At 60.4% G+C, this 23,024-nt stretch overlaps 1 protein-coding gene across 1 annotated transcript; it reads right to left on the bottom strand.

Annotated features, from left to right (window-relative positions):
* Positions 1–21,983, bottom strand: HSPA12B (heat shock protein family A (Hsp70) member 12B). The gene is made up of 13 exons (XM_084204388.1): positions 21,774–21,983; positions 19,326–19,383; positions 15,017–15,108; positions 11,688–11,812; positions 10,889–11,075; positions 10,503–10,607; positions 10,119–10,235; positions 7,883–8,054; positions 6,329–6,415; positions 5,891–5,995; positions 3,619–3,877; positions 3,339–3,442; positions 1–2,417 (listed from the first exon to the last, which is right to left on the bottom strand). Exons 2-13 carry the CDS (start codon positions 19,366–19,368, stop codon positions 1,777–1,779), a joined length of 2,037 nt encoding a protein of 678 aa, XP_084060514.1. The 5' UTR covers positions 19,369–19,383; positions 21,774–21,983; the 3' UTR covers positions 1–1,776.
* Between the last annotated feature and the right edge of the window lie 1,041 nt (positions 21,984–23,024).

Raw genomic sequence — 23,024 nt, forward strand, 5'->3', positions numbered from 1 at the left:
CAGTTTCAGGAAGTTTTATGTGCCTACAAATATATATATATATATATATATATATAAATATAAAGATATCTTACATGCCTGGGGGGTGGCTAAAGTACAAAATCCCACCTCGGGAAGGAGGAAAATCCCACTGGGAATGGGCTGGGAGCCCAGATCCCCTCCATGAACCTGCCCAGAGGGACAGGGGACACCCCCAGGTGGATAATCCCAAATAGTCCTGGGTGGGGGATGGGGAGGGGTCATGAGGCCGATTCCAGTTAAAGGGGGGCTGGGAGAGGGCGGGGGGCAGGGACAGGGGTCCCCAGGATAAGGGGGAGGCCTCAGTCTGGGAGGGAATCGATGGTGCCAGGTCCTGGCATGGTCCCCACGGTGACAGGAGGTGTCAGCTGGGGTGGAAAAAGGTGGTGGCATCTCCAGGAAGGTCTCAGTTGGACAAGATGTCCATGGTGGCAATCTCCAGGGATGTCTCACTTGGACAAGATGTCCATGGTGACATCTCCAGGGAGGTCTCACTTGGACAAGATGTCCATGGTGACATCTCCAGGGAGGTCTCACTTGGACAAGATGTCCATGGTGACATCTCCAGGGAGGTCTCAGTTGGACAAAAAGTCCATGGTGGCATCTCCAGGAAGGTCTCAGTTGGACAAAAAGTCCATGGTGGCATCTTTAGGAACGTCTCAGTTGGACAAGAAGTCCATGGTGGCATCTCCAGGAAGGTCTTGGACAAGTCCATGGTGGCATCTCCAGGGAGGTCTTGGACAAGTCCATGGTGGCATCTCCAGGGAGGTCTCAGTTGGACAGGAAGTCCATGGTGGCAGCTCACAGAGGTCCCCATGATGTTGGCAGGGTCTCAGCTGGTGATGAAGTTGATGGTGGCAGCTCCCGGGGGTGTCCCCACAACGACAGGGACTCTCAGTTGGACACGATTCAGTGGTGGCAGATCCCAGGATGGCCTCAGTTGAAGATGAAGTCAGTGGTGGCATCTCCCTGTGGTCCCCACAATGGCGGTCCCAATGTCATTTGGACAGGAAGTCCATGGTGGCATCTCCAGGGAGGTCTCATTTGGACAGGAAGTCGATGGTGGCAGCTCCCAGGGGTGTCCCCACCATCACAGGGTCCCTCAGGTGGGGATGAAGTCCATGGTGGCATTTCCAGGAGGGTCTCAGATGGATGGGAAGTCAGCGGTGGCAGATTCCAGGGGTGTCCCCACAATGCCAGGGCCTCTCAGTTGGACAGGAAGTTGATGGTGGCATCTCCCAGGGCCCCTCAGTTGGACAGGAAGTCAATGGTGGCACATCCTGGGTAGTCCCAGTTGGACAGGAAGTCAATGGTGGCACGTCCCAGAGTCCCCTCAGTTGGACAGGAAGTCGATGGTGGCACATCACAGGGGCCCCTCAACTGGACACAAAGTCGATGGTGGCACATCCTAGGTAGTCCCAGTTGGACACAAAGTCAATGGTGGCATGTCCCAAGGTCCCCTCAACTGGACACAAAGTCGATGGTGGCACGTGCCAGGGTCCCCTCAATTAGACAGGAAGTCGATGGTGGCACATCCTAGGTAGTCCCAGTTGGACAGGAAGTCGATGGTGGCACATCCTGGGTAGTCCCAGTTGGACAGGAAGTCGATGGTGGCACATCCTGGGTAGTCCCAATTGGACAGGAAGTCGATGGTGGCACATCCTGGGTAGTCCCAGTTGGACAGGAAGTCGATGGTGGCACATCCCAGGGTCCCCTCAGTTGGACAGGAAGTCGATAGTGGCGTGTCCCAGGGTCCCCTCAGTTGGACAGGAAGTCGATGGTGGCCCTGACGCTGCGCGCCGTGCGCGTGTCCAGCGCCGTCACCTTGATCTCGGTGTCCCCGAACTGCATGCTGGTGCGGATCTCGCGCCGGCCCCGCGCCAGGCCCGCGTCCCCCGCGTCCCCCAGCTCCAGGCTGATGGTGCCGCACTTCCTGACGCCGGGGTCGGTGATGTACACCACGTCATCGCTGTCACAGCAGTAGATGTTGATGATGGTCCGGCGCTGGCCGGGCCGGGCCGGGCAGTAGCTCCGCTGGACCACCTCTCCCAAGGCCACCGACTGGTCCACGGTGACGAACTTCTCGAAGATGTCGGTGCACCAGTTCTTGCCCTCCTTGACCAGCAGCTTCTCGCGCGGGTGCTTGCCCTCCACGAACTTGTTGAGGACCCCCACGCCGTAGGTGAGCGGGGAGCGGCGCACCCGCACCACGCCGGGGTCCAGGCCGAAGAGCACGGCGCCCTTGAGGATGGTCAGCCCCACGTCCTGCGGGACGATGACCCGGCAGCAGTGGCCGAAGGCGGCCTGCACCGCCCGCTGCAGCATGGCCGACTCGGCGAAGCCGCCCACCAGGAAGAGGAACTTGATGCCGTGGACCTCGGGTTTCTTCAGGAGGGCGTCTGGAGCGGGGAGGAAAAGGGGAGGTTTGGGGTTGGGATGGGGGAGAAGAGGTGTGGGGAAGGGGTGGGGGTGATGGGGGGCCAAGGGTGAGGGGAGTCCAGGAATGGGGGAAGTTCCAGGGGTGGAATGGGGCCGAGGGACAGGGAGGGTTCCAGGGACAGGGAAAGGTTTCCAGGGATAAAAGGTTTCCAGGGACAATGGGGATCCCAGGGATAAAAGGTTTCCAGGGATGATGGGGATCCCAGGGATAAAAGGTTTCCAGGGACAATGGGGGTTCCAGGGACAAGGGCTAGTCCTAGGGACGATGGGGTTCCAGGGATAAAAGGTTTCCAGGGATGATGGGGATCCCAGGGATAAAAGGTTTCCAGGGATGATGGGGATCCCAGGGACAAGGGCTAGTCTTAGGGATGATGGGGTTCCAGGGATAAAAGGTTCCCAGGGACAGTGGGGGTTCCAGGGACAAGGAATGGGGTATCCAGGAATGAGGGAGTCTCAGGGACAAGGTGGGTTCCAGGGATGGAGTGGGTTCCAGAGATAGGGGTGGCCCTAGGGACAAAAGGGGTTCCAGCGACAGGGAAGGTCCCAGGGAATGAGGCGGGGGTTCCCAGGTACAGGAGGGTCCCAAGGACAGGGTTGGGATCCCAGGGACAAAGGGGATCCCAAGGGGAAGGATTGTCCCAGGGATGGGGGGGATCTGTCAGGCATGGGAGGGTCACAAGGATGGGGGACTCACAGGGCCAGGGATGGTCCCAGGGACAGGAATGATCCCAGGGATGAAGGGGCTCCCAGGAATGGGGGGCATCCCCCAGGGGCGGGAATGATCCCAGGAATGGTGGGCTCCCACTAACAGGGAAGGTCCCAGGGATGGGAATGATCCCAGGAATGGGGGTGGGACAGGGACAGGGTTCCTCGGGCCCCACCGATGTGCTGGATGATGTGGGTGATGGTTGGCTGGAACAGCTCGTTCATGGCCTCGGGGGACATCCGCAGCATCCCTTGGGACGACCACTTCACCAGGTTGACACTGGGGACACACAGGGGACGCGGGGGTGACCAGGAACTCCCACCTGGTCCTTCCCTGTCCCCTCCAGTCCCACCCTGTCCCACCTTTCCCCCCTCTCTCGCCCTCTCCCACCCCAGCGTCACTCCCACCGTGTCCCCACGCCCCCCGAGATGTCCCCGAGCCGCGTCACCCCTCACTTGCTCTTGCGGAGCGCGGTCTCCACGTTGTGGCCGCGGTGTTTGCGGTAGAAGTCGATGAAGGAGAAGGGCAGGGAGATGTTGAGGGGGCTGGAGCGGCTCGGGGCGGCCGCGCGCTTCCGCGCCTCGAAGGCGATGGTCAGGTCCACCCAGGCCGCTGGGCGCTTGGCCTTGAAGGTGGCGATGAAATCGTCCCCGAAGATGTGGCACAGAAGCTTCTCGAAGGCCAGGTCCACGCCCACGGCCCCGTAGGGACCTCCTGAGGGACAAGGGTGGGGTCAGGAGGTGGCCCCGTGGTTGCCGTGTCCCCACAGCAGCCACGTCCCCCATCTCCATGTTCTCTCACATCTCTATGTCCCTATGTCCCCTACATTTCCATGTTCCCGTGTCCCCATCACCATGTCCCTGTGGTCCCCATGTCCCCTGCCATCCCCCTGTCCCTGTGTCATCCTGATGTCCTCATGTCCCCCAACCCCGCATCCCCCACATCCTCCACGTCCCCATGTTCTCCACATCCCCCATGTCCCCCCAACACCATATCCCCACATCCCCCACATTCCCATGTCCCCATGTCCTTCATCCCCACATCCTTGTCTCCCCCATGTCCCCCAATGTCCCCCATGTCCCCCATCCCCACGTCCCTGTGTCACCCACATCTCCATGTCCCGCTTCCCCATATCCTGAGGTCCCCACACATCCCTGTGGCACCCCTACCACTGTGTCCCCACGTGCCCCCTCCCTATGTCCCCCAGATCCCCCCCCACACCCTTGTCCCCTTCACCCCAGCCCCTTGTCCTTCTGCCCCCTCTCACCCACCCTCCTCATCCTCCCCGCCCCACCTTGTCCCCCTAATCCACCCCTGTCCCTCCTTGTCCCCCAGTCCCCCCCACTTTCCCTCTGTCCCTCCGCTCTCCCTGCACTTCCCCCGGACGCCACCAGGTGGCGCCACAGCCCCACCCACGACACTTTAGCGGCGGTTTGGGGTCCCAGCCCGGGTTTGGGGTCCCATCCTGGATTTGGGGTCACAGCCCGAATTTGGGGTCCCAGCCGTGGTGTGGGGTCCCAGGCTGGGTTTGGGGTCCGAGGCCAGATTTGGGGTCCCCCCCAGGGTTTGGGTTCCCAGCCTGGATTTGGGGTCCCAGGCCGGGTTTGGGGTCCCAGCCTGGATTTGGGTTCCCAGCCCGGATTTGGGGTCCGAGGCTAGATTTGGGGTCCCCACCAGGGTTTGGGGTCCCAGCCCAGACTTGGGGTCCCAGGCCGGGTTTGGGCTCCCAGCCAGGGTTTGGGGTCCCAGCCAGGGTTTCGGGTCCCAGCCCAGACTTGGGGTCCCAGGCCGGGTTTGGGGTCCCAGCCAGGGTTTGGGGTCCTAGCCAGGGTTTGGGGTCCCAGCCTAGATTTGGGGTCGCAGTCAGGGTTTGGGGTCCCAGGCCGGGTTTGGGGTCCCAGCCAGGGTTTGGGGTCCTAGCCAGGGTTTGGGGTCCCAGCCTAGATTTGGGGTCGCAGTCAGGGTTTGGGGTCCCAGCCCGGGTTTGGGGTCCCAGCCTGGATTTGGGGTCTCTGCCAGGGTTTGGGGTCCTAGCCTGGATTTGGGGTCGCAGCCTGGATTTGGGGTCCAGCCCGGATTTGAGGTCACAGCCAGGGTTTGGGGTCCCAGCCCACATTTGGGGTCCCAGTCCGGGTTTGGGTTCCCAGCCTGGATTTGGGGTCCCAACCAGGTTTTGGGGTCCCAGGCTGGATTTGGGGTCCCAGGCTGGGTTTGGGGTCCGAGGCCAGATTTGGGGTCCCCCCCAGGGTTTGGGTTCCCAGCCTGGATTTGGGGTCCCAGGCCGGGTTTGGGGTCCCAGCCCGAATCTGGGGTCCCAGGCCGGGTTTGGGTCCCAGCCTGGATTTGGGGTCCCAGGCCGGGTTTGGGGTCCCAGCCCGGATTTGGGGTCTCAGCCAGGGTTTGGGTTCCCAGCCCAGATTTGGGTTCCCAGCCAGGGTTTGGGGTCTCTGCCCGGATTTGGGGTCCCTGCCAGGGTTTAGGTTTCCAGCCAGGGTTTGGGTTCCCAGCCGGGGTTTGGAGTCCCAGCCAGGGTTTGGAGTCGCAGCCCATACTTGGGGTCCAGGCCGGATTTGGGGTCCCAGCCTGGATTTGGGGTCCCAGGCCGGGTTTGGGGTCCCAGCCCAGATTTGAGGTCCCAGCCCAGATTTGGGGTCCCAGCCGGGATTTGGGATCCCGGGAGGATCCCGGAGCGGGGGAAAAAAGGATGAACAAGGATCCTCATCCCACCCGAGGCTTTGTAGAGCTCCTTCAGCGTCCCCTGCGGCTTCTCGATCTGGTGCACGGTCAAATCCACCGTCCCCCCGCCACAATCGGCCACGATGTACCTGTCACCTGCGGGAGGGGACAGCGACACAGCGGCGGTCCTGAGTGACCCCCCGCCACACCCACCCGCGGGGTGGGAGCAGCCGCGGGGACACAGGGCTGCGTTTACCCGGAAAAAAAGAAACTTTAACCAAAATATTGGGAACTGGGGCGGGCGGAGAGACGAAGGGATGGGGATGGAGACCCCGCCCCTTCTTGGGGTCAAGGGACAGACCCCAACCGTGTCACCCCCACGGCGGGAGCACCTTTGGGTGCTTGAGGGTGGCTCTGCCACGAAGGGGACATCCAGGGGGGACCCCGGGAATCCCCAGTGGGGACCCCCACCCGTGTTCCCCCTCTTACCTGCCTGCATCTCCGACCAGAGCTCGCCCACTCCCGACTCCACCAGGAAGGTGCGGCTGTGCCGGGATCGCCGGAGCTGCTCCCGGGCTGGGGGACAGAGCCGGGGGTCGGCAGCAGGGTCAGGATCCCCCCCTATCCATGGGATCCCCCCATTCCCCGGGATCCACCCCATTCCCCAGGATCCACCCCATTCCCGCTGCGGGGTCTGTACTGGGAGCACTGGTGACCCCAAAATGACCCAGCTCCACCACGGACGGGCTGGTCCAGCTTTCCCTGCTGCGATCCCAAAGGATCCCAGCGGATCCCAGGGCATCACCCCGTGCCCACCCTGGGCGATGCCACCTCCGGCCCTGACCCCACAGCCCGGGTGGGGTTTCCTCCGCTCCCCCCGTCCCAGGGACATCAAAGCCGCCCGGAAGGGCCGGGATGAGTTGGGAAAGGTGGGGTTGTCCTGGGATATTTTTGGCACGTGGATAATTCCTCATCCTTGGGATCAGCTCGAGCGACCCCATAAATCCCCCACGGGACCCCAAATCTCCATTTGGGATTGCCACCAGCGCATCCCAGTTCTGGGGCTTGGTCCCGGCTGGGCAAACTGGGGCTGTCCCAGTAAAGCCCAGGATCCCATCCATGGGGGGACAGTCCCTGGAGGTGGCCCAGGGACACGGGGTGGTGGCCAAGGTGGCAGGAGGGGGACACGGCTTGGAGGCTTCTGGGAAAGAAGGAAAAATGCCCTGGATTTGGGGAGGGGGGAATGGGGTCTCTGGGAATGGGGGAGGGAAAGGGTCTGGGAATGGGGTCTCTGGGGACTGGGGGTCTCTGGGAATGGGGTTTTTGGGAATGGGGTTTCTGGGGATGGGAGGTCTCTGGGAATGGGGTTTTTGGGAATGGGGTCTCTGGGGACTGGGGGTCTCTGGGAATGGGGATATCTGGGAATGGGGTCTCTGGGGACTGGGGTCTGGGAATGGGAGGTCTCTGGGGATGGGGTTTTTGGGAATGGGATTTCTGGGGATGAGGGGTTTCTGGGAATGGGGTTTTTGGGAATGGGGTCTCTGGAAATGGGGGGTTCTGGGAATGGGGTTTCTGGGGACAGGAGGTCTCTGGAGACGGGGATCTCTGGGAATGAGGGGTCTCTGGGGATGGGGATCTCTGGGAATAAGCGGGGCTGGGAATGAGGGGTCTCTGGGAATGAGGGGGTCTGGGAATGAGGGGTCTCTGGGAATGAGGGGGTCTGGGAATGAGGGGTCTCTGGGGATGGGGATCTCTGGGAATGGGGTTGTGAGGATGGGAAATCTCTGAGAATGGGAGGGTCTCTGGGAACGGGGGTCTCTGGGAATGGGGGGATCTCTGGTAACAGGGGGTCTCTGGGGACTGGGGTGTCTCTGGCAATGGGGGGGTCTCTGGGGATGGGGGCTCTCTGGGAATGGGGTCTCCAGGGACTTCCCCAGCCATGGCAGCTGATAGACCCTCCAGACCCGGCACACAGGGCCGGATCCCATCCCCTGCCCCTCCAGCCCCCAGCCCTATCCCGACCCCACTCCTGGTGCCCCTCACCCTGCCGGAAGCTGGAGTCGATGGGGCGGGGGGGCTCGGCCCCGCCGGCCGGGGGGCGGCAGCTGAGCTCGATCAGTTGGTGCAGCCGCAGCTTCCGGCAGTAAATGGAGGCGGCCTCGGGCTCCAGCGCGATCAGCAGCTGCTCCGGCGTCTCCGGGGACACCAGCCCGGCCTGCGGGGACACGCGGTGACGGGGAGGGGACAGGGACTGCGGGGTCCCGGGTGTGTCCCCATCCCTGTGGTGCTCACACGGATCTGGAATTGTGGAATGCGGGAGGACCCAATGCTCGCCAATATCTGAGTATTCAACCAAAAACTCAACTGACCAATCACCGCCCAACTGACAACCAATAGCTGAGCCAGCAGCCCAAGCATGCAGCTGACCACTGACCACGCAACCTGCCATAAATCCACCCAACCAACAACCTGACCACCAAACCAACCCCCCAACCAACCACCCAGCCAACGACCTGACTGCCAAACCAACCACCCAACCATCCAACCAACCAACGACCTGACCACCAAACCAACCCCCCAACCAACCATCCAGCAAACCAACAATCTGACCACCAAACCAACAACACAACCAACCCCCCAACCAACCCCCCAACCAACGACCTGACCACCAAACCAACCCCCCAACCAACCCCCCAACCATCCAACCAACCAATGACCTGACCGCCAAACCAACCAACCAACCAACCAACCAACCACCCAACCAACCAACCAACCAATCCCCCAACCAACGACCTGACCACCAAACCAATCATCCAACCAACCACCCAACCAACGACCTGACCGGCAAACCAACCCCCCAACCATCCAACCAACCAATGACCTGACCGCCAAACCAACCATCCAACCAACCACACAACCATCCAACCAACCAACGACCTGACCACCAAACCAATAACACAACCAACCCCCCTACCAACCACCCAACCAACGACCTGACCACCTAACCAACCAACCCCCAACAACCTGACCACCTAACCAACCATCCAACCAACCCCCAACCCCCCAACCAACAACCTGACCACCTAACCAACCATCCAACCAGCCCCCCAACCAACCAATGACCTCACCACCAAAACAACCACACAACCAACCACACAACAAATAACCCAACTGCCGAACCAACCACACAACCAACAACCCGACCACCAAACCAACCATCCAACCAACCCCCCAACCAACCAATGACCTCACCACCAAAACAGCAACACAGCCAACCACCCAACCAACAACCATCCAACCAACCAACAACCTCACCACCCAACTAACCATCCAACCAATCACACAACCAATGGCCTCACCACCAAACCAACCACACAACTAATGACCTCACCACACAACCAACCATCAAACCGACAACCTGACCACCAAACCAACCACCCAGCCAATGACTTGACCACCAAACCAACTGTCCAACCAACCACCCAACCAACTGATGACCTCACCACCCATCCAACCACCCAACCAAACCAACCACCCAACCAACCAACCACCCAACCAACCAACCAATGACTTCACCACCCAACCAACCACCCAACCACTGACCTGCCCACCCAACCAACCACCTGCTCAATCATCCAACCGCTCGACCAATGACCCAGTCAACCAATGAACCAACCAATGTCCTGAACACCAAACCAAGCACTCACCAACCAAACAGCTCAACCGATGACCCAACCACCCAACCAATGACCCAACCAATGGCCAAACCGCTCAAGCAGCCACCCAACCAACCTCACAACCAATGGCCCACCCATTCAACCAACCAACCAACTGCTCAACCAATGACCTGAGCACCAAACCAACCACCCAACTGCTGAACAATTCCACCAACCACCCAGCCACCCACTTAACCACCTACCTGGCAAATTATCCATCCACTCACCCAGTTGCTTTTGGTTGGTTTTGGTTGGAAGGACCTTAAATCCCATCCCACTCCCACCCCATCCACGGGCAGGGGCACCTCCCACTATCCCAGGTGGATCCAAATCCATCCAGCCTGGCCTTGGATGCTTCCAGGGATCCAGGGACAGCCGCAGCAAATCTGGGAATTCCAGCCCAGCCCCTGCCCACCCTCCCAGCCAGGAATTCCCTCCAAATATCCCACCTAACGCCACCCTCTGGCAGTGGGAATTCAGTTTGAGGGAGGAAGGGGACACCCAGGACCCCACAACCCCTGTCAGGGTCACCCCCCCGTGGTCACCCTCCGCAGTCCCCCCACCTTGTAGGCCGCTTCCCGCATGAACTGCTTGGCCGGCTGCTTCCAGATGGCCGGCACGGTGAGGACCCAGCGGATGGCGCCGCTCTCGGGCAGGGACGGGCACTGGTCCTTCAGCTCCTGCCAGGGGACAAGCAGGAGGTGACACCTGGCGGCTCCCGGTGAACCACGGAACGGTTTGGGCGGGGAGGGACCTTAAATGCCATCCAGTCCCACCCAAGGACACATCCTGCCCCAACGTCCAACCTAGGACACTTCCAGGGATAGAGCAGCCACAGCTTCTGTGGGAATTCCATTCCAGGGCCTCCCCACCCTCCCATGGAATGCATGGAGGGGACGCAGAGGGTTCCATCTGGGAAGGAGGAGGAGGGGCGGAGGTGGCCCCACCTGCACGGCGTGCTGCTTGAAGAAGCGCAGAGCGTGGGCGAACACCTCCAGCGCCGGCATCTTCTTCCCGTTGACAGCTTCCAGCTCGGTTTTCATCGTCAGATCCTGCCGGGAACAGCAAACGGATCACACCGGGACCCGGGAGCTGGACGGATCCATCAGCAAACCTCGGGAATTTGCTCATCCTTCTGCGCCCCAGCCGGAGCTCAGGCACCTGAGGCTTTGTGCATCCACGTCCACCCACCCTGGAGCAGCTCGGATGGGAGAACCTCAAATTCACCCCTTAAAACGGGCTAAAATGGGATTTTTCCCAACATTTCAATTCCCAGCTTGGCCAGGATCCCCCTGGGAGCACCGGGAACGTCAGGATGGGAGCGGGGACTCACGCTGGTGCTGTGGATCTTCATCTTAAACTTCTCGAAGTAGAACCACTCGCGGGCCTCCTCGGGGTCCAGGTCGTGGTAGCAATCGCGGGCGGTGTAGCCGAAGCTGTGGAACGTCCCCTCCGGGGTCAGCAGGAGGCTGGTGGGGGTCTTCTGGTTGGCCACGCCCGGGTCTCCCCCCTCCCATTTCCTGCAAAGAGGAGCCGGAGCGGGTGAACTTCCAGGGAATGGGCCCTGCCAGGTTTAATTTGTTTCTGTGGGCGTGGTCTGAAGGGCCTCAAAGGGGGACAAAGGAGGAGGGGTGGTCCCTCTGCGTCCTCCCAGGAATTTAATGGAATTCCAGACTGGCTTGGGTTGGGAGGGACCTTGAAGACCACTGAGTGCCACCCCCTGCCATGGTAGGGATATCTCCCACCATCCCAGCTGGATCCAAGTCCACCCCAGCATGGGCACTGCCAGGGATCCAGGAGCAGCCGCAGCAAATCTGGGATTTCCAGCCCAGCCAGCAATTCCTTGCCAAGATCCCAGCCCAATCTCCCATTTCCCAGTGGGAGCCATTCCCTGGCTCCTGTCCCTCTGTCCCTTGTCCCCAGTCCCTCTCGAGCTCTCCTGGAGCCCCTTCAGGGACTCTGAGGATTCCCTGGAATTCTCCCTTCTCCAGGTGAACATTCCCAGTGAGTATCCTCACCCCACACCTCCCACCCGCTGCTGCCAGGAGCCACCTCCCACCAACCCCACCCCTGACCATTTTGGGGCCCTGAATGTCCTTTCCCAGCTGCGGGGGGCCCTGGCAGGTCCTCACCTCATCATGTGGATGGCCTCGGGGTCGCTGGTGAAGCTGAAGGCGTAACCGCTGGAGGTGGTGCCGAAGTCGATGGCCACCACCACCGAGAAGGACGGCGCCGGCTGGGAACGCGCCTCGCTCCGCTGGAAGGCAAGGAATGGGATCAAGCACTCAACTGGGACTGGGGGAATTCCAGGAAAGCCATAAAAACACCAGGAACAGCTTCATTTTCTCGGGATTTTTGGGATTTTTTCCCTGGATTTTTAGGATTTTTCCCTGGATTTTCAGGATTTTTTCCCTGGATTTTCAGGATTTTTTCCCTGGATTTTCAAGATTTTTTCCCTGGATTTTCAGCCAGATTGGTGATTTCCTGGTGGGCGATTCTGCTTCTTACACATCTTCAATTGTATTGGGAAAAGCGTCTCCCATATTCTACGGGAGGCAAGGAAGGTAAGGAATGGGATCTAGCACTCAGCTGGGACGGGGGGAATTCCAGGAAAGTCATAAAAACACCAGGAACAGCTTCGCTTTCTCGGGATTTTCAGGATTTTTTCCTGGATTTTTAGGATTTTTCCCTGGATTTTCAGGATTTTTTCCTGGATTTTCAGGATTTTTTTCCCTGGATTTTCAGGATTTTTCCCTGGATTTTCAGGATTTTTCCCTGGATTTTCAGCCAGATTGGTGATTTCCTGATGGGCAGTTCTGCTTCTTACACATCTTCAACTCATTGGGAAAAGCATCTCCCGTATTCCACGGGAGGCAAGGAAGGTAAGGAATGGGATCAAGCACTCAGCTGGGACTGGGGAATTCCAGAAAAGTGGTAAAGACCCCGGGAACGGGTTCATTTTCCCAGGATTTTCAGGATTTTTCCCTGGATTTTCACCCAGATTGATTTCCTGGTGGATGGTTCTGCTTCTTACACATCTTCAACTCATTGGGAAAAGCATCTCCCGTATTCCATGGGGTAGCTGCGGTCGTTCCCAAAGGCAGTTCCCATGGGACACAGGGATTTGGGCAGCCCTGGAGAGGGATGGATGCCCATGGGAGCAGCCAGGGTGGTTGGGGGCTCCTGTTTTTATTGTGCTGAGCCCCCCTCACTTGGACCCTGAAATTGGAGCCAAGATTCCCAAAAACCTTCCCTGTGTCCGGCCTCAGTCCAAGGGGCATTGTCCCAGGTGTCCCCAAGGGTCACTGAACCCAAATCATTCCCATCTTGGATGAGGTGACATCATCCCAGGTGTCCCCAGGGAAAAAAATCTTCCCTGTGTCCAATCTCACCTTGTCCCAAGTGTCCCCAGGTGTCCCCAGGTGTCACACAGATGAAAATCCCCCTGGCCCAGGCGTTTTGGGATGTTCCCATTCTGCTCCCACCCTTTTCCCATCCCCACTCCGTGTCCCTTCCCTCCGGGGCCGTCCCCGTGCCGAAGAAGCCGTGAGGATGTGACGAGGCCCTGTCCCCACGTCACCAGGGGAAGCTGAAAGCCTCGTTAACTTGTCATGTCCCCAGATTTGATAAGCGGGGAGCTGGCCGGGAAAAATGCCGGGATCAGCAGGGGAGAGGCGGCCGGCGCAGGAATGTGCAGGGACAAGGAACTCCAGGGAGGATCCAGCTCTGGAACGCCGCCTCCCACACCCGGCCCCCCCGAGGAGGGCAGGAGTTTTGTGGGGTGGAACTTTTCCTGGTGGGTCATTCCAGAGCTGGAAAACCCCTCCATCCCGAAAATCCCATGGATAGAGGTCATGGGGATAGACTGACCCCTCGTGTGGGACTGGGGGGGATGGAGGCTGGACTGGGAGGGGAGGGGGAGCAGGAACTGGGGAAGGACCAGAGGGGGAAAGGACAGGGGGACAGACCCCAATGGGCTTACTGGGACCCCACAACTGCCAAACTGGGAACCCTATAATGGTCTTATTGGGGATCCCACTGTGACCTTACTGGGACCCCTCAATGACCTCACTGGGGACCCCACAGTGGCCATACTGGGACCCCAAAACTGCCTTACTGGGAACCCTATAATGGTCTTACTGGGACCCCAAAACTGCCTTACTGGGAACCATATAATGGTCTTATTGGGGACCCCACAATGGCATTACTGGGGATCCCACTGTGGTCTTACTGGGACCCCAAAACTGCCTTACTGGGGACCCCACAATGGCCATACTGGGACCCCAAAACTGCCTTACTGGGAACCACATAATGGTCTTATTGGGGACTCCACAATGGCATTACTGGGGATCCCACTGTGGCCTTACTGGGAACCCCACAATGGCCTTACTGGGGACCCCACAATGGCCATACAGCAACCTCATAACCACCTTACTGGGAACCCCACAATGGCCTTACTGGTACCCCACAATGGCCTTACTGGGAACCCCACAATGGCCGTACAGCAGCTTCATAACCACCTTACTGGGAACCCCATAAGGGTTTTACTGGGACCCCATAATGGCTTTACTGGGACCCCAAAACTGCCTTACTGGGAACCCCATAATGGCCTTACTGGGACCACAAACTGGCCATACTGGGAACCCCACAATGGCCTTACTGGGACCCCACAATGGCCATACAGCGACTTCGTAACCACTTTACTGGGAACCCCCTAACGGCCTTACTGGGACCACAAACTGGCCGTACTGGGAACCCCATATTTGCCTTACTGGGGACCCCAAAACTGCCTTACTGGAAACCCCACACTAGCCGTACTGGGACCCCAAAACTGCCTTACTGGGAACCCCATAATGGCTTACTGGGACCCCACAGCAACTTCATAACCACCTTACTGGGGACCCCACAATGGCCCTACTGGGAACCCCCTAATGGCCTTACTGGGACCACAAACTGACCATACTGCGGACCCCACAATGGCCATACAGCGACTTCACAAGCACCTTTCTGGGAACCCCATAATGGCCCTATTGGGGACCCCCATAATGGCTTTACTGGGACCACAAACTGGCTGTACTGGGAACCCCATATTTGCCTCACTGGGGACCCCACAATGGCTTTACAGGGACCCCATAATGGCCTTACTGGGGATCCCATAATGACCTTACTGGGACCCCATAATGGCCTTACTGGGACTGCACACTGGCCTTACTGGGGACCCCACAATAGCCTAACTGGGAACCCCCAATGGCCTTACTGGGACCCCACAATGGCCATACAGCGACTTCGTAACCACTTTACTGGGAACCCCCTAACGGCCTTACTGGGACCACAAACTGGCCGTACTGGGAACCCCATATTTGCCTTACTGGGGACCCCATAATGGCCTTACTGGGAACCCCATAATGGCCTTACTGGGACCCCAAAACGGCCTCGCTGGTCCCACTGGTGCGGCACTCACCGGTGACTGGGACGGCGTCAGCGGGGCGATGCTGCAGCTGTCGTGGGGCGTCCCCGGCGGGGACGGCGTCGGGCACCGCTCGCCGTTGGCACCTGGGGACACGGACGGGACGGTCTGGGGGACACCAAAGTGCCTTCCCCAAGGAGAGACGACCCGGGACATCCCAACGGAGATGGATACAGGTGAGAAGGGATCCCAGCCCTTCCTTCCCAAAGACTCTTCCCCAGGGAGATACCATCCGGGACATCCCGACGGAGACTGATCCAGGTGGGAAGGGATCCCAGCCCTTCCCAAAGACCCTTCCCTAAGGAGACATCACCCTGGACATCCTGATGGAGACTGATCTGGGTGGGAAGGGATCCCAACCTTCCCCAAATCCTTCCCCAAGGAGAGACCACCCAGGACATCCCAATGGAGACTGATCCGGGTGGGAAGGGATCCCAACCTTCCCCAAATCCTTCCCTCAGGGAGAGACCACCCAGGACATCCCGAGGAAGATGGATCCGGGTGGGAAGGGATCCCAGCCCTTCCCAAAGATCCTTCCCCAAGGAGACACCACCTGGGACATCCCAATGGAGACTGATCCAGGTGGGAAGGGATCCCAGCCCTCCCCAAATCCTTCTCCAAGGACAGACTACACAGGACATCCCAATGAAGACAGATCCAGGTGGGAAGGGATCCCAGCCCTTCCCAAATCCTTCTCCGAGGAGAGACCACCCAGGACATCCCGAGGAAGATGGATCCGGGTGGGAAGGGATCCCAGCCCTTCCCAAAGACCCTTCCCCAAGGAGACACCACCTGGGACATCGCAATGGAGACAGATCCAGGTGGGAAGGGATCCCAACCTTCCCCAAATCCTTCCCCAAGGAGAGACCACCCAGGACATCCCAATGGAGACTGATCCAGGTGGGAAGGGATCCCAGCCCTCCTCAAATCCTTCTCCAGGGAAAGACCACCCAGGACATCCCAAGGAAGATGGATCTGGGTAGGAAGGGATCCCAGCCCTTCCCAAATCCTTCCCCAAGGAGAGACCACACAGGACATCCCAATGGAGACTGATCCGGGTGGGAAGGGACCCCAACCTTCCCCAAATCCTTCCCTCAGGGAGAGACCACCCAGGACATCCCAATAGAGACAGATCCAGGTGGGAAGGGATCCCAGCCCCTCCCCAAATCCTTCCCCAAGGAGACACCACCCAGGACATCCCGAGGAAGATGGATCTGGGTGGGAAGGGATCCCAGCCCTTCCCAAGGACAGACCACCCAGGACATCCCGATGGAGACAGATCCGGGTGGGAAGGGATCCCAACCCTCCCCAAATCCTTCTCCAAGGAGAGACCACCCAGCACGTCCCCATGGAGATGGATCCAGGTGGGAAGGGATCCCAGCCCTCCCCAAATCCTTCCCTCAATAAGAGACCACCCAGGACATCCCGATGGAGACGGATCCGGGGTGGATGTGGTGGTGGAGGGGACAGAGTCACTGTGGGGTCTCCAGATGTGGAGTTCATAAAATCATGGAATTGTGGAATGGTTGGAGTTGGGAAGGTCCCTAAATCCCATCCAGTGCCACCCCATCCATGGGCAGGGACACCTTCCATTATCCCAGGTGGATCCAACTCAGCCTTGGACGCTTCCAGGGATGTGTCCAAGGGGACACGTCCAGGGGAAGCCGCTCTGGGCCAGCAGCTGGAAGGTTTGGATTCAGTGGGAGTGGAGGAAAACTTGGAAAGAAGGAAAGGAAATGTCTGTGTTTCAAATCCACGGAGAACCAGCGAGGGAGGGTGGGCCCAGCTCAGACCCTGGGCCACGCTCCAGAACATCCCGATTTTCTGGAGACCCTGGAAGCTCCCTCACGAGCCTGTGGTAATCCCAAAATCTGGGGGTGGGGCTCACGGGCGTATCAGATTTCCCCTCCTCCTCTTCCTCCTCCTGAATCCACCACCCGTCCCTGTCCCCTTCAGCAGCAGAATTCCAGCCCCGGGGACCCCCGATGATCCCAGAATCGGGATGGGGTGAGCCCCAGAGTCCCCGCCCCACAGCGGGGACACGGGGCTGTCCCGCCCGCGCTGCCCCGGGCACCTGGCTCCAATTAGCAGCCGGCATTAATTAATCACCGCCCACGAGAGAGCCGCTGGAGCGGCCCCAGCTGGAAGGAGCTGGGGGAGCTGACGGAGCGGCTTTCCCAAGGGATCGGGATGGGATAAAGAACTGGGAATGGGGTGTGGGGTCCGGGCGGTGACACCGGCGAGGTGAAGGGACTGTCGGCCCTAAAACCTGCGCTGTGGGATTGCCGGGATCCTGCCGGGATCCTGGCGGGATCCTGCCGGGATCGGGGCCGTGGGAGCCGGGATGAGCAGCGCCCACTCCCAGCCGGGCTCTGGAAAGATTTGGGAACAGAGGAGGCTCCGTGGTTGGAGAGATTTGGGAACAGGGGAGGCTCCGTGGTTGGAGGGATTTGGGAACAGAGGAGGCTCCGTGGCTGGAGGGATTTGGGAACAGGGGAGGCTCCGTGGTTGGAGGGATTTGGGAACAGAGGAGGCTCCGTGGCTGGAGGGATTTGGGAATGGCAGAGGATCCTCCAGGAAGAACAAAACTCCTTCTCACCCTTACCGGTGTCTGGACAAACCCACCCTGGCTCCCAGTGCCACCAGTTTGCCCTGGGACAGCCACTGGGACAGCCTTGGGAAGCTCAGGAGCCCCAAGGAATGCTCTGGGATCCCCCAAGAGCAACTGCCACAGGATTGGGATTGGGATTGGGATTGGGATTGGGATTGGTTTGATCCGATCAGAGCCCCATCACAGAGTTGGGGACAGCGATTGCCGTGTCCCCCCACCCTGGAGCCGTGCTGGTGGCACGTCGGCTGTCCCCTCCGCCCGCTCCCTAAGTGCCTTTCCCTGTATCCGTGTCTGTCCCATAAATATTTGATCCCAGACAAATGGGAACGGTCCCTGCGCCGCCTCCGCGTGCGACAGAGCCGGGGGGGACGGTGACACCCCGGGGGCTCTGGAGAGCCTTGGACATGAAACCTCATTCCTGAGGAGATGGATCGGGATCGGGGTCGGGGGGGGAAATCCTGCCGCAGCCTCCGCATTGCTCGGTTTGGGATGGCGGGATCAGGTTTGGGATGGAAGGCTAGGGTGTGGGATGGAAGGATGAGGTGTGGGATGGAAGGATCAGGTTTGGGATGGAAGGAGCAGGTTTGGGATGGAAGGCTCAGGTTTGGGATGGAAGGATGAGGTGTGGGATGGAAGGCTCAGGTTTGGGATGGAGGGATGAGGTTTGGGATGGCGGGATCGGGTTTGGGATGGCAGGATCAGGTTTGGGATTGTAGAATCAGATTTGGGATGGCAGGATCAGGTTTTGGATGATGGGCTCAGGTTTGGGATGGCGGGATGAGGTTTGGGGTGGCGGGATGAGGTTTGGGATGGCGGGATCAGGTTTGGGATGGAAGGATCAGGTTTGCGATGACGGGATCAGGTCTGGGATGGCGGGATCAGGTTTGGGATGGAAGGGTCAGGTTTGGGATGGCAGGATGAGGTGTGGGATGGCAGGCTGGGGTGTGGGATGGCGGGATCAGGTCTGGGATGGTGGGACCAGGTTTGGGGTGGCGGGATGAGGTGTGGAATGGCAGGATGAAGTTTAGGGCAGAAGGCTCAAGTTTGGGATGGCGGGATCAGGTTTGGAATGGTGGGATGAGGTTTGGGATGGTGGGATCAGGTTTGGGATTGTGGAATGAGGTGTGGGATGGCAGGATGAAATGTGGGATGGCAGGCTTAGGTTTGGGATGGAGGGATGAGGTTTGGGATGGCGGGATCGGGTTTGGGATGGCAGGATCAGGTTTGGGATTGTAGAATCAGATTTGGGATGGCAGGATCAGGTTTGGGATGGCAGGATCAGGTCTGGGATGGCAGGATCAGGTTTGGGATGGCAGGATCAGGTCTGGGATGGCAGGATCAGGTCTGGGATGGCGGGATCAGGTCTGGGATGGCGGGATCAGGTTTGGGATGTCAGGATGAGGTTTGGGATGGCGGGATGAGGTTTGGGATGGCGGGATGAGGTTTGGGATGGCGGGATGAGGTTGGGGATGGCGGGATCAGGTTGGGGATGGCGGGATCAGGTTTGGGATGGCGGGATCAGGTTTGGGATGGCGGGATCAGGTTTCCTCCCGCAGCTGGTTCTGGTTCCCCCGGCACAGGAGCTGTGGAGGGGACACAGAGTGGGGACAGCGAGGGACCCGGACACAGAGTGATCGTCTGGGGGGGTCAGGGGACATCTCAGCCAGTGCCACCCCCTGGGGACATCCTCACCCATCCGCAGGCTCTGCATCCCAGGCTCCAGGAGCATCGCCATGGCCTCGCTGCCCACCTGGAAAAGGAAGGGACAAAATCCATCCCTGCGTCCCCTCGGTGGCGTGGGGTGGCCATGGTGTCCCCTCAGTGTCCCCTCGGTGTCACCCCAGCCTTGACCCCCCCAAAAACCACACCAGGGACGAGGCTGGGATTTGTAGGGCTGGCAGGAGGGGACCCCAAATCCCAGCTCACCATGGGGTGTGGCTGTCCCAGTTTGTCACCGTCCAGGGCGTCCCCGGCTGTCACAGCCACTGTGGGGACAGGGACCCGAGTTCCTGTCGCTGAGCAGGTCAGACAGATGTTCAGGATGCAGATGTGCAGGGTGGAAATCGCTGTTCCTGCACATTTTCACCCTCAACCAAACCCCTTTTTTTGGGAGGGCTGGTTTAGGAAAAATCCCCGTTTATTTCCTGATGGAAGCGCGGCGGCCGAGGGGATCCTGGCTCTTCCCAGGGATTAAAACCCAGCCTGGACCAGCTCCAAATCTCCTTCCAGGGATAACACCCCAGCTCCTGGCTGCCTTCCCGAGGCCACAGCCTCCCACCACCCCCGGGCGCCCCCAGCCCGTGCTGGCCGCTCTCATCCCACAAATCCAGAGTTTTGGGATCGGGCTGAGCTCACGGGAGAGGCCTCCCCCACTCTCATCCCACAAATCCAGAGTTTTGGGATCGGGCTGAGCTCACGGGAGAGGCCTCCCCCACTCTCATCCCACAAATCCAGAGTTTTGGGATAGGGCTGAGCTCACGGGAGAGGCCTCCCCCACTCTCATCCCACAAATCCAGAGTTTTGGGATCGGGCTGAGCTCACGGGAGACCCTCCCCGCCAGCCAGACCCACCCACGAGCTGCCGGCCCCGCCGCCTCCCCTCTTCCCAAATAAACCCCCTCGGGACACCGGCGGCGGGAGGGGGGGATTTCCCTGGGATGGGGGGTCCAGCTCTGGCCACCCCGGAGCTGTGGGCAGGGAGGGCCGTGCTGGTGGCCCTGGGGTGGCACACGGGGGGGTCCTGGGGGTGGTCCGGGGGCTTTTCCACCAAAATGGGGCTTTTCCACCAAAATGGGGCTTTTCCACCAGGAAATCAGCCCCCATCTCTGGGATTTGTTCTGGGATTTGTGTCCTTTTCCGGCTGCCTGGGGCTCAGGGTGTGGGTTTGGATGTGCAGGGATGTCCCCAGTGTCCCCAACCCTGCGGTCTGAGCATCCCACGGGAGCCGGGGGCACGCGCCAGCCCTCGGTGGCTCCGTGGCTTCGCTCCCTGTCCCTCCTTGGGGGGGTCCAGGGGGTCACTGCGGGGTCTGTGCTGACCCTCAGGCTCCGGGTGGCCAAAATCCTCCTTGTCCAGGCTGGCGGGGGTGGCCGTCAGCCACCTTTGTCCCCAGGGTGCCATTCCCCTCCCAGGCGAGGAGGGCGGGTGGCCTCAAGCCCCCGAGTGTCACCCAGGGGACACGGGACGAAGCCCCCCCCACTCTGGGGGTCCCTCCCGGGGCAGATCCCGGTGATTCCCGGGCTCCCTCCGGCCGGAGCAGCGATTTTGAGGATTTTCCACCATTTCCGCCTCTGCGGGGGCTCACGGAAACGGGGAAAGGAAACAAAGTTTGGGACGGGATCAGGGTGGAGCAGCCAGGAGCGACACTGGGGCTGTGGCACGGCCAAGAGCGGCGCGGGGACACCGGCTGGGCCGGGCATGGGGACCCCAAAACTCGGGGTGACCCCACAAACTCGGGGTGACCGCACGAACTCGGGGTGTCCCCACAGCTCGGCGTGACCCCACAAACTCGGGGTGACCCCACAAAGTCGGGGCGTCCCCACAGGTCGGGGCGACCCCACAAACTCGGGATGTCCGCACAAACTCTGGGTGTCGCCACAGCTCGGGGTGACCCCACAAACTCGGCGTGTCCCCACAGCTCGGGGTGTCCCCAAAACTCGGCGTGTCCCCGCGGGACAGAAGGAGCTGTTTGTCCCCACATCCCCACTGTGCCGGGGCTGTGGGGTTGGGGACACCCCAAATCCTCCCGAGGAGCTGTTGGGGTCCCCTGCAGCCCTCCCCTGTCCCCTCGGCCATGGTTGGGACACAGCAGCCACCCAGGGGTGTCCCCTGCACGGCGCTGGCACTTCGTGGCACTGTCCCTGAGGTGTCCCCGATGGTCCCAGCGGTGTCCCCAGTAGTCCCAGCGGTGTCCCCAGGACAGGGCACACAGGGACAGTGTCCGAGCGTCCATCACCCCTCCCCCCGTGCCCACCCCCCCTGTTCCCACTGGGAAGAGGCCGCGGAGTCCTGGCACCCCCCGGGTGTCCCCAAACGGGGCAGAGCCCCCCGGGGCGCTGCCACCCTCACCTCGGCCAGGGGACAGGGCTGTCCCCACGTCCCCACGCCCTGCTGTCTCCCGCCACCCCCGCCGGCCACTCACCGCTGTGGGGGGGACACAGGTTGGGGACCCCTGGGCGCAGCCCCCGCTTTGTCACCCGGGCCGTGTCCCCGGGCTGGTGGCTCCGGCCGCCCCCGCGGTCCCCGCGGCTCTGTCCCCGTCCTGCCCGCGGCTCTGTCCCCGCGGCTCTGTCCCCGCCGGGGCCCCGCGCAGCCCCCCGCGCTCCGGCTTCCTCCCACTCCCTGTCCCGGCCCAGGCAGCGCCTCAAATTGCAATTCCAGCTGCAGATGTGGGAGCGGGAGCGGCGGGAGGAGGAGGAGGAGGAGGAGGAGGAGGAGGAGGCAGGGCCAGCTCCAGTCCCGCCGGCAGCGGAACCTCCGCTCCCCGCCCGGCCGCGGCCACCGAGGGGGGACAAGGGTCCCAAACCGGCCTGGATGGGGGACACGCCACCCCCACACCCCCCCACAGTGTCCCCCTGGATTTGTGTAAATCGCTCTGCCGGGTTTGTCCCTGAGCGTGCCCCGGGTGACACCGGCTCTGTCCCCACTTCCAGCCCCATCCCCGCTCCAGAGCTCGGGGTTATCCCGGGATTCTCCTCCCCGCGGTCGTTCCCGTTCCCAAAGGGGGATCCTGGATCCGGCAAGCAGAGCCGGGGGGTCCCGGGAGTGGGATCTGATCCGGGGATCCCAGATTTGGGATCAGAGCTGGGAGATGCCGAGGGTGGGAGCAGAGCTGGGGGATCCCAGATTTGGATCCAGATTTGGGATCAGAGCTGGGGGATTCCAGATTTGGGATCCGTATTTGGGATCAGATCTGTGAGACCCCAAGGGAAGGAGGCACACACAGGGTCCGTCCTGTCATTCCCAAAAATCTCCACAGTGGGAGGAATTCACCCGTGGGAGCCCCGAAAGCGTGGGCAGAACGTTGGGATTGTTCCCATAACTGAGATATTTGGGATGGCCGAGTTGAGGTAGTTGGGAGCGCTGAGATAATCGGGATGGTTGAGATATTTGGGATCATTGGGATCCTTGGGGTCACTGAGATAGCTGGGATCCCTGAGATAACTTGGATTGCTTAAATTATTGGGATTGCTGAGATAATTGGGGTCGTTGGCATCGCGGGCAACATTGGGATCGGTGAGACCGTGTGGGACATTGGGGAAATTGGGATAATTTGGATCACTGAGATTGCTGGGATCGTTTGGGGTCACTGAGATCATTGGGAGTTTGGGATCATAGAGGGCTGGGATCATTTTGTTTGTTGGGATCATTGGGATCATTGAGGATTTGGGAT

The sequence above is a fragment of the Fringilla coelebs genome (genome assembly GCF_963513975.1).
Source record: "Fringilla coelebs genome assembly, chromosome: 4".
NCBI classification, from domain to species: domain Eukaryota; kingdom Metazoa; phylum Chordata; class Aves; order Passeriformes; family Fringillidae; genus Fringilla; species Fringilla coelebs.